Source organism: Corapipo altera, unplaced genomic scaffold (assembly GCF_003945725.1).
Source record: "Corapipo altera isolate COAL_440 unplaced genomic scaffold, ASM394572v1 55, whole genome shotgun sequence".
In the NCBI taxonomy this organism is placed as follows: domain Eukaryota; kingdom Metazoa; phylum Chordata; class Aves; order Passeriformes; family Pipridae; genus Corapipo; species Corapipo altera.
The window spans coordinates 11,078,407-11,092,654 of record NW_020884882.1 but is presented as its reverse complement, the minus strand read 5'-3'; the positions used below and the strand labels follow the sequence as shown (position 1 = coordinate 11,092,654).

Here is a 14,248-nt window from a genome sequence, read left to right as displayed (position 1 = left end):
TTGAACATTTGGGGCTAGAAATCCTGAAGGACTAAGTGCTGCCTGGCCTTTCAGCCTCTGCAGGGAAGGAAGCCCTTTCTTCCTTCTCATGTGGTATTTAGTTATTTGCAAACCACTAGATTAGATGCAAACTCTGAGCCATCAAATTCATAGGACCGAAGGGGTTGTGGAAGTATGGTGCTGGACAGAATCCCTTGGTGTGACAATAAATCCTCAGATGAGGAGGAAGATGTTGCTCTTCATCTCTAGCTTCTGTCACTGTGTTGTCATTCAGCAGAAGGCAATTCCCTTTTTCATCCCTTTTTAGCATGACATATACGGCCTCTTTTTGTTAGACACCTGCATAACATTTCCTGCTTGTCAGTCTAGGCTAATAATTAAAGGTATGCACTGAGACAGAGCCCACAAAATGGTGTTGCAAATCCTGACTGTGTTGAGCAGGTGCAGAACTGCAATTTCATCTCATGGCTAGCCTGATCTTGTCTCTGCAGGCCCAAAAATGGTGGGAAATACTGTGTGGGTCGCCGCATGAAGTTTAAATCCTGCAACACCGAACCATGCTCAAAGCTGAAGAAGGATTTCCGGGATGAGCAGTGTGCTGACTTCGACGGGAAGCACTTTAACATCAACGGGCTGCCCACGAACGTGCGCTGGGTTCCCAAATACAGCGGCAGTAAGTGGCTGGGGCGGGGATACAGATCCTGCCTCCTGCATCGCCACCTCGGGGTGATGACATTCAGATAACACGCTTCTGGTTTTCCTCCCTCCCACGCCCAGTCTTGATGAAGGATCGGTGCAAGTTGTTCTGCCGGGTGGCGGGAAACACGGCGTATTACCAGCTGCGGGACCGCGTCATCGACGGGACGCCCTGCGGCCCCGACACCAACGACATCTGCGTGCAGGGCCTCTGCCGGGTAATTATCTCCCACCCTCTTCAGCAAAGGGGGATTGCAGTTTTGCATGGCAGGATGGCACTTTTGCACTGTGCTTCACGCAGTTGTTGGCGTGTCCTCTTTGCCCATGGGCTGCCAACGTTATCACCAGGCTCTGCCAGCCCCAGCTGGTCTGAAACTTGTGCCAACCACCAGATTTGCAGAAGAGCCTCACGTGGAATTATTTAGGTTGGAAAAGACCTCTCAGTCATCATCAAGTCCAACCATTAAAGCAGCACTGCCAAGTCCACCACTAAAACATGTCCCTACTTGTCACATCCACACATCTTTTAAATACCTCAAGGGATGGTGACTCCACCACAGCTCTGGGCAGCCTGTTGCAGTGTTTGATAACTCTTTTGGTGAAGAATTATTTCCTACTATCCAATCTAAACCTCCCCTGATGCAACATGAGGCTGTTTCTTGTCACTTGTTACCTGGGAGAAGAGACCGACCCCCACCTGACTACATCCTCCTTTCAGGGAGTTGTAGAGAGCAATGAGGTCTCCCCTTGAGCCTCCTTTTCTGCAGGCTGAGCTCCCCCAACTCCCTCAGCTGCTCTTCATCAGATGTGTACTCTAGACTATTCACCATCTCTTCTTGGGACACACTCAAGTGGAGGTTGTTTACACATCTGCCCTAGGTTAGTGAGGGCTGTGGGGGTCTGAGTGTAAATCCAAATTATACTTTCTTCTGTGCTCTGCCATGATTCCTCCTGTTCAGGCCCCAGAGCCCTTTACATTTCCATCACAATTATTTTTCACACTTTTCTCTGTGTGAACAACTGATGCAAGAATTTTTCTCTAGTGAAGGCACTGCCTGGTGCAAACAGCGGTTCTGATCCTTGCTTTGTGAAAAAGCCTTTTATTGGAAAACCTTGTGGGATGGCCACACTGTAAATCAGTGGAAAAATGTGGGGAAGCAAAACAATTTGTCTCATGGCAGCCTTTTGCATACACAGCTTTTGTGTGCCTTAATTAGGAGGCTTGTAAATGCTGTTCTAGTCTGTATTTGCTCAAACTAGTTTTTTCAATTTTTCTCTTAAAGCAAGCTGGATGCGATCATGTGCTGAATTCAAAAGCAAGAAGAGATAAATGTGGTGTTTGTGGTGGAGATAATTCTTCATGTAAAACGGTTGCAGGCACATTTAACACGGTGCATTATGGTAAGAATCTGTTGCTAAAAACTTTACAGTGAAAAATGTGGGTCCATAAAAGCCATTACCACACTTAATCTACAAAAACATTGATGTAAAACACAAAACCCTTCTAGCTATAGTATATTCCATTTTATAACTATTTATGCTATCCCTAAATGAAAAGTATCGGCTTGTGTAATGTGAGGTAATTTTGCTCATTTCCCTTCCCCCTAGAAAGCAAATGAAATGTCTGTGTAATGGCCTTGACTTTCTGTTAAATCTTTCCTAGGCTATAACGTTGTGGTTCGCATCCCAGCTGGTGCAACTAATATTGATGTGCGTCAGCACAGTTACTCAGGGAAACCAGAGGATGACAACTACCTGGGTGAGTTGTAGTCCTTATTTCGGTCCAGAAATCTGCCTTGTTGTCTGGTTGTGGTGATATATCTACTGACTGCTCTTTGCTTGGGAGGATGAAGAATTCATTTAAGGAAAATGTTTTCTTGACAACAATTTATCTATGTCTGCCAAACATTCAGCCTTATCTTCTTCCTTCTTTTCATGCATGCCATCCTAGATGCAAAGTTTGGGAGGTTCCCAGATTATAAGAAACACCCCCTTAGGGTGTGTGTAGGGCTGGTAAGGACTGTTGAGCCTGGACTGTGGATGGGAGCTGAGGCACAAAACTGGGAACCAAACAGGCTTCTGAGCTCTGCTGGAGTCTCCACACTGCGACTTTATCTCTGCTGTCACCATTCTTTGGCTGGAGAGTAAATATACCATGCCCTGAAAGATGTGTGTACAAACACGTAGAGAAATTTATTTTCTGTGCTTCTGAGAATAATAATTCTGATGTCGCTTAAGACTGAACCTTTGACAGTGATACGTAACCATAAAGAAATACCCTGCACCAAAAAGACTGGTTTTGATCATGGCTAGGCTTTGCGAACAAAGATTAAGGAATTGGTTTTGATATAAACCTAACAATAATTTGGCCTTTAGGTGTTGGAGTCCCGTAGTCACTATTTTCTCTAACCTGTTGGTATGCCTCTAGAGGCAGATGAACGTGCTTGTGGTGCTCTGTTAGACCACTCTGCTGCACACATATATACTTTAGAATGGGCTTGAGTCTCTCTTCCACCATGCTGATCAGTAATTCACCCCATAGTTCTGTTTGGGCTCAGTAGCAGAGATAACACAAATGCACATTACAGCTGATATTACATCTGCCAGTTGAAGGCTGGTTTTGCCATTAAATCCTGTTTGGGGTTCCTCAGAGTCTCTGGTTCTCCTCTTTTACATGCCCTATGCCTGGCACCACCAGCTGTGCTCCAGTAGCACAGGCTCCTGTATTTACATCTCTGAACAGGGCACTTCATCTTGTTTTATCTTGCAAAATTCCTGTAACTGGGTATGTAAAAAACGTGACTAGGCTGGTGGTCCCCATCAAAGGCTAAAGGACTCACTTGAGGAGCAAGTAGAGGAGACTACCATGTACCAAAGGGAAATAATGCTGACAGCTTTGGCTCTTGCTCTGAAATACTATCCTGTTGCTGGACCCTTTACTGAGACAAAAAGCTAAGTGGGTGTTCCCTGTCCCCATTCCCAGGAGGGCGCCGTGCAGGGCTCTCTGTGCATTTACAGCTGCGTCACATAATTTTTGCACATTGACATCAGTGAAATGAGATGGTGCAGCATGACTGCACATCAGCACCAAAAAAAACATAATGTGGTGTAATAGTTTTCCCTGTTGTGGAAGGGAGTTAAGTTTTATTATTCCTCTTTCCTGGAAAAAGCAATCCTCCCCATGTTGTGCCTATTAAAACTGGTTCACCCTAGAAGGAGCCCCAAACTTCCCAGCTCTTCTTGGAGGGCCTTTAATCTTCTTGGGAAGCAATGAAGTCAAATCTTCTTTAATGTTGCTTTAATATTGCTGGGAAAGCATCTCTTCACATTAGGCCTGACTAGAAGCAAATGAGAAGTGTGCATGTGTCCACTTATTTTGCAGCTCACTGAGTGTGAAATCTTAGGCCCTTGGTACTGTGAACCTTGTAGTTGCTTAACAATTTAGGAGGAATTTAATGTTGTCATCAAGTCCAAGACATGTACCTACTGTTGTAGGAGATCCAGTAAACAGGAAGGAGTCCTTTAGTGAGTTTTACTACTGCCTAATAACATTAAAGCCTCCAAAGTGTGGGATTTGGATGAGTATAGCCTCTGCTTTGTGAGTTTTTCTCCATCTATGTCTGTTTGCTGTCAAGCAGTGTTTTACTTCATTATCTCTCCTCATTCGATGGAAAAACCTTGGTGTTTTGGTGTTAAGTTTAGATTTTTCAGTACAGGGGCTTTGTAGTAACGTAGCTGTGATGGGTGAAATGGTGGGGAAACTAACTTAGGAAATTAGCTACATAATCGCATTAGTGTGAAGTTGTGCAGCAGACTGCTGTTTTCAGGAAACTGTTCCTTTTATAAAGCATTTAGGCTTTAAGCCTTCAGTGCTTTCACATACCTTAAGATTTGGAATAATAAAAAGTATGGAGGGAGGAGAGAGATGGAGAGAGAGGGGGAGATACTGACCAAACTCTCTGAAATTATCTACTAGAAAATGATGTTTAGGCAATTAGGGTACAAACATTTACCCTAAGAATACACCTGGAAACAACAGGGAAGCCACTCTATCCACACAGCTTATGAAAAGGTTTGGACAGGATTATTTTTGTGGTATATGAGGGGATACAGCCTGTGTGTGCTCCGTACAGCAGCCTTTTGGATATCTCTACCCAGGGTTATGGGTGAACTGTTCAGCAACAACTTCAGGCATTCAGCCTTCATTTTAATGAGGCTTTCCAGTGGAAAAAGGAGAAGGAACAATATTTGCAAAAGCTCTGCTGCTCTCTTTACATCCTTTCTGTTTGAGAGAGCTAGTGGGTTTTTCCTCCCAGCTCCAAAGGAAAGGAGCACTGAGAGCGCATGACCCACGTTATTGTGTACGTATGAGTTAATTCTGCTTCTTTAGTTCTTGTTTTTTGCACCTATGCAGCCTTATCTAACAGTCAAGGAGACTTTATATTAAATGGAGACTTTGTCGTCAGTATGTTTAAAAGGGAAATCAAAGTTGGGAATGCTGTGATCGAATACAGTGGATCGGATAATACTGTTGAAAGGATTAATTCTACAGATCGGATTGAGCAAGAAATAACGCTCCAGGTGAAGTATATGTTGTGTGTATGGAAAAGTCTGCCCAGCATAATTGTGATGAAAATAGTGGCCAGTGATTTCTGTTGGTTTACTCTGCCTCACTTTTCTTCTTCTCAGGTTTTATCAGTTGGCAATTTGTACAATCCTGACGTTCGTTACACATTTAATATCCCCATTGAGGACAAACCTCAGCAGTTTTACTGGAATGAGCATGGCCCATGGCAGTCCTGCAGTAAGCTCTGTCAAGGTGGGTGTTTGGGAAGGCTAAGTTTTGTCCTGGATTCGTTTGGGATCTGGGCAGGGCTGTGAGATCCCTCTCTGTTTGATTTCTTTGAATTCCCACAATATGGGTGTGATCATTTCACTGGGCTTCAGTAGTAGGTAACATGTTACAAGGTGCTTATGGGTTTCAGAGCAGGGCACTTTACAGCCCCTCTGAGCAAGGTGAGCCTCACGACCTGGTTTGCAGGTGAGGAAGCCGAAGCACAGAAAACGTTACATGACATTTGCTAAGGCTGCAAAAGTCATCAGTGTCTGGTTTGGGGTCTGATATCCGATCATTGCGACCTGCCAGTGCCCACCCTGCTAAACACTCAGAGCCCATTCTTGCAGGGGAGGCTGCAGCTCTCTGCCTGTGTCCATCCCTTCTGCAATAAACCCCTTCTGCTCTGCTCAGTTGTAACCCCCTCCTGTTTCTGAAAGAGATGGAAAAGCACAATTGAGCATCTCTTAAATGCTACCATAAAAGGGGTAAGAGAAATAACTGAATTGATCACTTTCCTGCATGGCAAACAATGTGATGGTTTTCTCTATGCAGGAGAAAGAAAAAGGAAACCTGTGTGTAAGAGAGAGTCAGATCAGCTCACGGTGTCAGACCAGCGATGCGATCGAATTCCACAGCCTGATCCTACCACTGAGCCTTGTAACACTGAATGTGAATTAAGGTGCACTCTGCTCAGCTGTGTATATACATTACATTGTGTATTTATTGTTTACTCTTTCCTTTCACCTCTCACCACAATTCCTTTTCTCACTAGCCTGTATTAGATTTTAAAAAAGAAAAGGATTAGTAGTTGCCTCTTTGCCAACCAAGAGGGAACCAGCAGTGTTTTGAGAGACACAGTTGTACATTTTCACATTTCTCTTGTTGCACTGAATTAGGACTAACTATAACAAAAATGCTCCTAATGTTGAAAAATCTCCCTGTGCAATACAGTGCCTGAAATCTGCATCTGCCTCTGTCAGAAATGCTGAGCACCATCCTACAAACAGCCTGCAAAGATGGAAAAACATATACTTAAAGCAAAGAAGTAACTAATATTTGAATTTATCATCATTTATTTAAAGCAAAGAATAGGCTTTATTGTAGAGTGGATTTGTGGCTGTCCCCAGACAATTCCTGGCTTGCTGGAATTGATGGAGCACAACCTAAATCATCACAACCCATTTTCCTTTAAAAAGCAATCTGTTTTCCTTTCCAGGGCTTAAATATGGTGGCATTAAGCGGCTGCTGGTGAAGCAATTCAGATGGCCGAGTTCCCGAGGGGTTTCTCTGGCTCTGTTAAACCGGGGCCGTGCAGGGGCTGTGTAGGGTCGGGTTGTCGCGGTAACAGCTGTTGCCATTGCAACAGGTTGGAAACTTGAGAAGGGCAAGCGCAGGAGTCTGAAAAGCAGGCAGGGATGTGAGGCTCCCACCAGTCAGGAGCTATTGACTCCAAATCCCCTTGATCTTATTCTTCTCTGGGCTGTGTTCAAGTTTGCTCTCTTGGCTTGGGAGTAGGGCTCTGCACTCCCTGCACAGGCACTGACAACAGCCCGGGGGTCTCCAGGTCCCCAAGGGGGAAACCCCTGCCAGGTCTGAGGGGCAATGGGCTCCTGTTGGCTTCAGGGTCTCCAGTACCTCCCTGGATCAGGCCTCATATCCAGGGCTGGGCTGATATGAAGCAGGGGTGTACCCCCAGGTGGGTCCTTGAGGGCCACCAGCACCAATCCTTGTTGTCCATCCCAGGAAGGAGGCAGCAGAGTGGAAATCTGTCTGTTGAGAGGGAACACCTCTAATCCCCACTGACACCACTGGGGCTCAAGTGTCTTGTAGCAAGTCATTTGCTTGTCCTTTGGAGAGCTGAGACTGTTTTGCGGGTGTCCTGCCATGCGGAACACAATTTGAGCCTCTGCAGGTCATTTTCTGATGCTGTATTTTCCAACTTTTAGTTTTTAGAGGCTGAGGTGGCACTCCTGCAGGGGAATGTGGGGTGCAAAGCATTGCTCCTTGCTTGGCCACAGATTCCCCTCCCCACTTTGTCTGGTCCCACAGAGTCACAATGTGACTACACTGTCTGCAAGAGGGACCTGGCAACAGCTCCTTCCCTTCAAGGAGCAATGCCAGGATTAATTGACTCTGATTTTTGGAAGTCACAAAGCATTGGGAAGTGTTACAAAGAGCCAAAACTTCCAGTTCAAGAGCATATATTCCCATTATGTCAAACACCCTCAAGCATGTCACCTGCAGAGTGCTGGAACCCCGCAGCTGATGTTTGCTCTCCTCGGCGCAGGTGGCACATCGCGAGGAAGAGCGAGTGCACGGCACAGTGCGGGCTGGGCTACCGCATCCTGGAGATCTACTGCTCCAAGTACAGCAGGCTGGAGGGCAAGATAGAGAAGGTGGATGACCGCTTCTGCAGCAGCCAGCCCAAGCCCAGCACCAGGGAGAAGTGCACTGGAGACTGTAACGTGGGAGGGTGGCGGTACTCGGCCTGGACAGAGGTAAGGGAAGCTCACTGGCATGGCAAACACTGTCTCCCCCTTGCACAGGGGTACGTCGGGCTGTTTAGGTTGCAAACAGCACATATGTAAAAGTTGGCCACCAAAGTTGGCCATGATTCTTCTTTGACTGCTTTTTCTGGAGGACACTGTAGTCTAAATCAGCCCAGTACTCCTTATTTTCCCCTGCAATTAATTTATGCTTTTAAGCATCCCAAAGTCCTCATTACACTAAGCTCTGCTAGCTGTCTTCTCCCATCAAAGCCATCACCACTGCCAGGAGCTGCTGAGGATGCGTTGCCATCAGCAGAAGACTTCTAAAATTTGTTTCCTTAACACATTTTAATTTTTACTTGAACAAGAAAATTCCTGAATGCAGGCCTGGCGCTGAGAGATTGACAAGCCTGGGGCTTTCCAGGGAGGGCATGGTGAAGGGGGGCTGGCTGGTCAGAGAGAGTTAATCTCTCCTAAAATGAGAACGAGCAGCAGCCATTTAGGAGAACTGAAAGGCAACACTTGTAAAAGTAATAATGGGGTTATAACCTGAAATAAATTTGTGAAATGCATTGCCGTGACATTTTATTAAGCTTTAGCAAGATTGGCTTTTTAAAGGAATACATAAAGTAAAAGCCTGTTACTTAAAGTACAAATTGTTCTTCCGGAGGTTTTCTGCAGTCACTCTGCAGTCCTGGCTGTGAGGAGGGAGAAAGGCAACAGCATTAGAGCGACAGAAAATACTTACTTGTTGTCTGTCCTTCGCAGTGCTCCAAGAGCTGCGGCGGGGGCACGCGGCGGCGCCGAGCCATGTGCGTGAACACCTACAACGACGTCCTGGACGACAGCAAGTGCAGTCAGCAGGAGAAGCTGACGGTGCAGCGGTGCAGCGACTTCTCCTGCCCCCAGTGGAAAACTGGAGACTGGTCCGAGGTGGGTGCCGGTCCTCCACCCTGAGGAGCTGCAGAGAGATCAAAGGGATATCTCTGTCCGCACTTGTCCCCTGTGATTTGTTTGTGCCTCTTGCAGAAGGTCTCTCTGAGCCTGTGCACAGTGAGACTTCAGACAGGCAGCAAAGTTACTGGCGTTGTTGCCAGTGGTCAAGTGGCCACTTGCCTCCCTGCAAAGCTACCAGGGTGTTAATTCCTCTCCAATCCTGCAGTAATTTCTCCCTAGTTTTTCCGCAGTTCCTCTATAATGTTGGGAAGAAAAATACCTTCTGCCCTCGTTTTCCCTTGAGATTGTCCTCAAAAGCCCTGGCAGCTCTGGCTGTCACTGGAGGGCAGGATTTCACCCTACTGATGTCTTGCTCAGCCTCTCCCTGCTGTCTATTACCTCTTCTGTTGCTGCTGGTGTCCTTTGCAATGCAACAAAACTGTATCTTGATAGGCATTTTCCTGCAGCAGCACTGGGGACGCTGGAGAACAGTCTTCAAAGGCTGCTTGTCACCTTTGTGGCCAAATTGCTCTTGTTTCTGTGAATTGTATTCTTTTAGGACATAATGAAACCAATTAAGTAGAACAGGGATTGTTCTCTGCAAAACATCTGTCTTCTGAGTCTAGCTGCTGGCAGGCCAAGCTACTCCAGGGCGATAGAAGAGGCTGTTGCAACCTGCAGAAGTTAAGACCCTTAACATGCACACTCAGAGCTGAGCAAGTTTTTCAGAAGCCTTTGGCACCCCACTGTGCACAGCTAAAACCCCACAGGACAGTGCTGTGCCTTTGCCCTGTGTGTCACAGGTGCTGGAAGACAAGAGCCTTTGTGGACTCACTTTGCCCATGCTGAGGGGTCTCAACCTGGCTGTGCTCCATGCTCCAGCCTCTGCTCCAGACCAGCTCCTCAGAACAATCCTCTCTCATTGCAAGACACTTGCCTGTCTTCCAGGACATGTTACTGTTAGCTGAAGAATTGCCTCTTGGCACCACTTCTTTTTTAAGCAGTGGTTGCAGTGGGTCTCCAGGTTTATTTTTCAGTGCCAGGGCAGGTGCTGAGCTGGCAGCGCATCCCTGGCACCGCCTGAGCTTGCGCTTTTCTCCTTGCAGTGTTTGGTCACCTGTGGAAAAGGGCACAAGCACCGCCAGACCTGGTGCCAGTTTGGAGAAGATCGATTAAATGACAGGTTTTGCGATCCCGAGACGAAGCCGGAGTCGGTGCAGACGTGCCAGCAGCAGGAGTGTGCATCGTGGCAAGTGGGGCCATGGGGCCAGGTACTGCAGAGCCCCGAGGGGCTCTGAGCCAGTGGGACCTGGGCGAGGGTGGCTGAGGCTGGGCGCTGCCCTTTCATCCACATTCAGCAGCATAACTGTGCTAATTGATTTGCACACCAAAGCAGCCCTCTGGTCGCTTGGGTTCAGCGGATAGGCAGCAATAACAGTACCTGCCCTTTGTGCTAAATTTAATCTCTGTCATACTAAATTGGCAGTGATTTTCAAAAAAGGGGTTTCCAAGGTTACGCTCCTAAATCCATATTTAGGCATATAAATACATGGCCTAATTTTCACGGAAAAGCTGCCCCCATTGAATAACTTTTGTTGCTTTTAATGTTTTCCAGTTTCTGGGTTGCTGAGGGTTTTTTTTTCTCTTAAAATACAAGTTGCTCATTTCTCCCAGAGTGTTCTGGCATCTGCTTTTCCACGAAGCTGTTAGCTCTTGACTTAAAAAAACAGCAACAAACCCAGACCAGTTGTCCCAGTCAGACATATTTCCCATCAGCAAAATTATTCATTAGCTGCTTGTGCTACCATGGGGCTGAACAACCAGTTTTAAAGAAGGATATCATGCAGGTTCTACCCCAGACTCTGATTCTAATGTGTGCAGCAAAGTAAATCATTTCAATGCTCACACCTTCATTGCTGAGGAAGCAAGTGAAGCGTGTGAGGCACTGGTGGGTGCAGTGAGTTAAAACTTTGACCTAATTTAAAGCTGAAATGCATGAAGTGGAGAGAAACCAGAAGGGAAGCTGTGTTTTATTTTTGCTGCTCTTGCTGCGTGCCTAAATACAGACTGGACTGATTAATACTTTCTAACCGAAGCAGCTACTCAGACCCAGCACTTTTTTCTCCCATCTCTCCTCTCCCAGTGCACAGTGACTTGTGGCCAAGGCTACCAGATGAGAGCAGTGAAGTGTGTTGTGGGCACCTACGTGTCAGTGGTGGATGATAATGAGTGTAACGCTGCAACCAGGCCAACAGATACCCAGGTAAATCCTGCTGCCCTGTCTCCATCTTTTGCCAGCATGCATATGGAGGCATCCAGGCTGTAGCATCAGGGGACACCTTTCTGCAGCAAAGCCTTGCCCTGAACACTGGCCCATGCAGGGCAGTGCTTCAGTCTGCTACATGGCTGTTGAAAAGGTGCAGCACAGCACCCTGCTTTGGTAGAAGTGGGACAGAGAAGCCATAATCAGAGATTTCCCATCCAGACTCTCTCCATGTGTGCTTGACCTTACACTCTGAAGCAATAAATTGCCAAAAAGGCAATGGACAACTTGTTATGAGGGCATCAGGACTTCATAGAGTGAAGATTAATTACCTTTGCTTATGGTTTATGTTCATGGAGCTCTAGCCATAGGATGGGATGTGAGGGGGGCTGTTCAGATGCAGAGCTAAAGCTGGTCTCTAGGAACTCATGAGCTAAAAGAAACCACAGTGGATGAATATGGGAAAACAACCAGGGACCATAAGGTTGAGACAGTATTCACTGGCCTCAGAGGCTGTGGTCTCAGACACAGCAGACACCTCCTTTGGCTTGCATGGAGTTGAGGATGCCTGGCTGCAGTCTGGGCTCATGTGGCTGCAGGATTTTTGCTGTGTGATACAAATGATGGTGAGGGGATGTAATTTCTTGCCTGCCACATGTGACATGATAGTGTTTGTGGCAGCTACAATTCCAGGGACATCCTCCCTGGCTAGATAAATTGAGAAATGTTGTACGAGTTGCAAATTTGCTGAAGAGGCTTTCCATGCTGTGTACTTGGAAGCAAACATATGAATTCCCCTTTCAAGCAGAAGATGTGTCCAAGGTGTCTGAAGGAGTTGAATAAAACAGAACATTACTATCTATCTGTCATAGAAGAGTCGTAGTGCTGATGCCCTGCCCAGCTTCAGTCCTGCATGACCTCGCAGAGTTTAACTGAGGCCACGATTTTTGGGAAAGAGCTGCTTTTCCCATGTATGGAGAACAATTGCACTACAGTCAAGGGGTAACAAACCCACTTGTCATCAGCCATCATTTGGCATGCATGTCTCCAGTGTCAGTGAAATCACAACCATCCAGAAATCATGTATGCCGTTTGTCAGGAGCTGCACTCTCCCTCGCGGGGACAATCAGTATTAATTTCCTTTTTGGCAAAGACTACTCATGGAGTAGAGTCATGGCTATTCATCATTTCTGTCACCAGACCTCCCAGGAGGCCCAGACAGGACCAGAGCCCTCCTGTGAGGCGCTGTACCAAGACTGTGCAAAATGACATGCCTGTCCCCAAGCCCTCACATGCTTGTTGTGTGGTGAAGATCAGCACATGGATATAGGCGGGCTGGTGGGCTGCAGGGAATCAAAGGGCTGCAATCAGCAGCATAACCTTTATTGTGTGGGCTGCAGGTCTTGTGCTGAAGGAAGGGAGCTTTGAAGGGAGATAAAGTTGCTGCTTTGCAGGTGTGTGTTCATACCAGAACTCTTAATGAACTTTCATCTTTTGCCTCAAAAACATCTGGTTTTAATGCGTGGAGATGGCACATGGTTATGGGGATCCCTGTTGTAGAATTCCTCATAAGTCAAAAGTCCACGGAGGGTTCTGCATATAAAGGCCTTGGGATGTTGATACTGAGTTTTGCTGATTCACCAAGAGGATGCAAGGAGGAAGCCTGCCTCCACACAGGCATGCAGGTCCCAGAGTTTCAAGATATTGCATGTTATTCATAATTACATTGAAGAGGAGGTGGTTTAAGCAAAACATCTGCAAATTCTTTATTTCCCAGTTTTCCCTCATTTATTTCCTGCACAGGACTGTGAAATAGCTGTATGTCCTCCCCATCCAAATAGTCCCGAAGCCAAGAGATCCATATCAGGCGTTCACAGGACACAGTGGAGATTTGGATCCTGGACACCGGTAAGCACGTGTCATAATACTTTCAGGATTATTTTACAGTAGACAATATGATATTTTTAAGTGTGTTTAAGCAGCTTTTCATTCCAAAGTCCTTGCAATGTATATCAGGAAACTGCCTAGCAGAGTGCCTGTTGCTCTTCCTAGTGCTCTGCAACGTGTGGGAAGGGTACCCGGATGAGATACGTCAGCTGTCGGGATGACCAGGGCTCTGTGGCCGACGAGTCAGCTTGTTTCCACCTTCCAAAGCCATCAGCCACAGAAATGTGCACCGTGACACCATGTGGGCAGTGGAAAGCCTTGGAGTGGAGCTCTGTAAGCATCACGCTGTCTCTTGCAGGACAGCCTTATAGACCTTACTGCTGGAAATGTGCTTCATTAATCTGTCACACTTGCGCTTTTATAAGTGAGGATATTAAGGTTTTCTGCTGATTGTTGTTAGCAATAGCCGTCTTTCTGGTTTTCAAAGCTGGAAATGTGACTGTCTCCTTTTCCCACTGTAACGCAGTGCTCGGTGACTTGTGGTCAAGGTAAGGCAACGCGACAAGTGATCTGCGTCAATTACAGTGACCAGCTGGTGGATAGGAGTGAGTGTGACCCAGATGACCTCCCCGCCACCGAGCAAGACTGCTCCATGTCTCCTTGTCATCCAAACAGCCATGACTACGGCAGGCCCATCCACCCTTTCCTCTATCCGGATCATCGCCTGAAAGTGCACCCCGGGGGCAGCCCGAACCGAAACCGTGCGCATATACCGGGAGGCAATCAGTGGAGGATTGGCCCCTGGGGTGCTGTAAGTGCCCTGTTTTTCTTACTGCTGGGTTTTGCTGTTTGGTTTTGGTTTTCTTTCTGGACTAGTCTGGTCCTTCCTTATAGTCACTGTGCAGGGAAAAGAGAGACCCTTCTTCTGCTCTCTGCTCACAGAAGCAAGTGTTGCAGTAGCGCTCAGGCTTCACCTCTCAGCCTCTCACACCTCATATCTCCAAGGCTCTCTAGGCAGAAAGCTGAAAGCATCATTTTCTATGAGGCAAAGGCCAACCTGTGCTTCTTGGCCATCTCCCGGGTTGTTTACAGCTGTGCAGAGTTGTTGCCAAAGCATAGCAGAGCCTCAATGCCAGTTCC

At 46.9% G+C, this 14,248-nt stretch overlaps 1 protein-coding gene across 6 annotated transcripts in view; it reads left to right on the top strand.

Moving 5' to 3' along the window:
• The window catches only part of ADAMTS9 (ADAM metallopeptidase with thrombospondin type 1 motif 9), an 83,534-nt gene that overhangs the window by 31,077 nt on the left and 38,209 nt on the right, over positions 1-14,248 (top strand). For all 6 annotated transcript variants that reach the window (XR_003527191.1, XM_027640407.1, XM_027640406.1 and 3 more), the window contains 14 exons: positions 492-673; positions 778-914; positions 1,980-2,097; positions 2,360-2,455; positions 5,111-5,277; positions 5,386-5,515; positions 6,086-6,212; positions 7,821-8,031; positions 8,791-8,955; positions 10,065-10,229; positions 11,102-11,221; positions 13,025-13,129; positions 13,274-13,441; positions 13,635-13,919. Coding sequence is in view for 5 of the 6 variants with exons in the window: in XM_027640407.1 (XP_027496208.1) it covers positions 492-673; positions 778-914; positions 1,980-2,097; positions 2,360-2,455; positions 5,111-5,277; positions 5,386-5,515; positions 6,086-6,212; positions 7,821-8,031; positions 8,791-8,955; positions 10,065-10,229; positions 11,102-11,221; positions 13,025-13,129; positions 13,274-13,441; positions 13,635-13,919 (2,176 nt within the window). In the remaining variant the exon portion in view is untranslated. The remainder of the gene's footprint in view (positions 1-491; positions 674-777; positions 915-1,979; positions 2,098-2,359; positions 2,456-5,110; positions 5,278-5,385; positions 5,516-6,085; positions 6,213-7,820; positions 8,032-8,790; positions 8,956-10,064; positions 10,230-11,101; positions 11,222-13,024; positions 13,130-13,273; positions 13,442-13,634; positions 13,920-14,248) is intronic.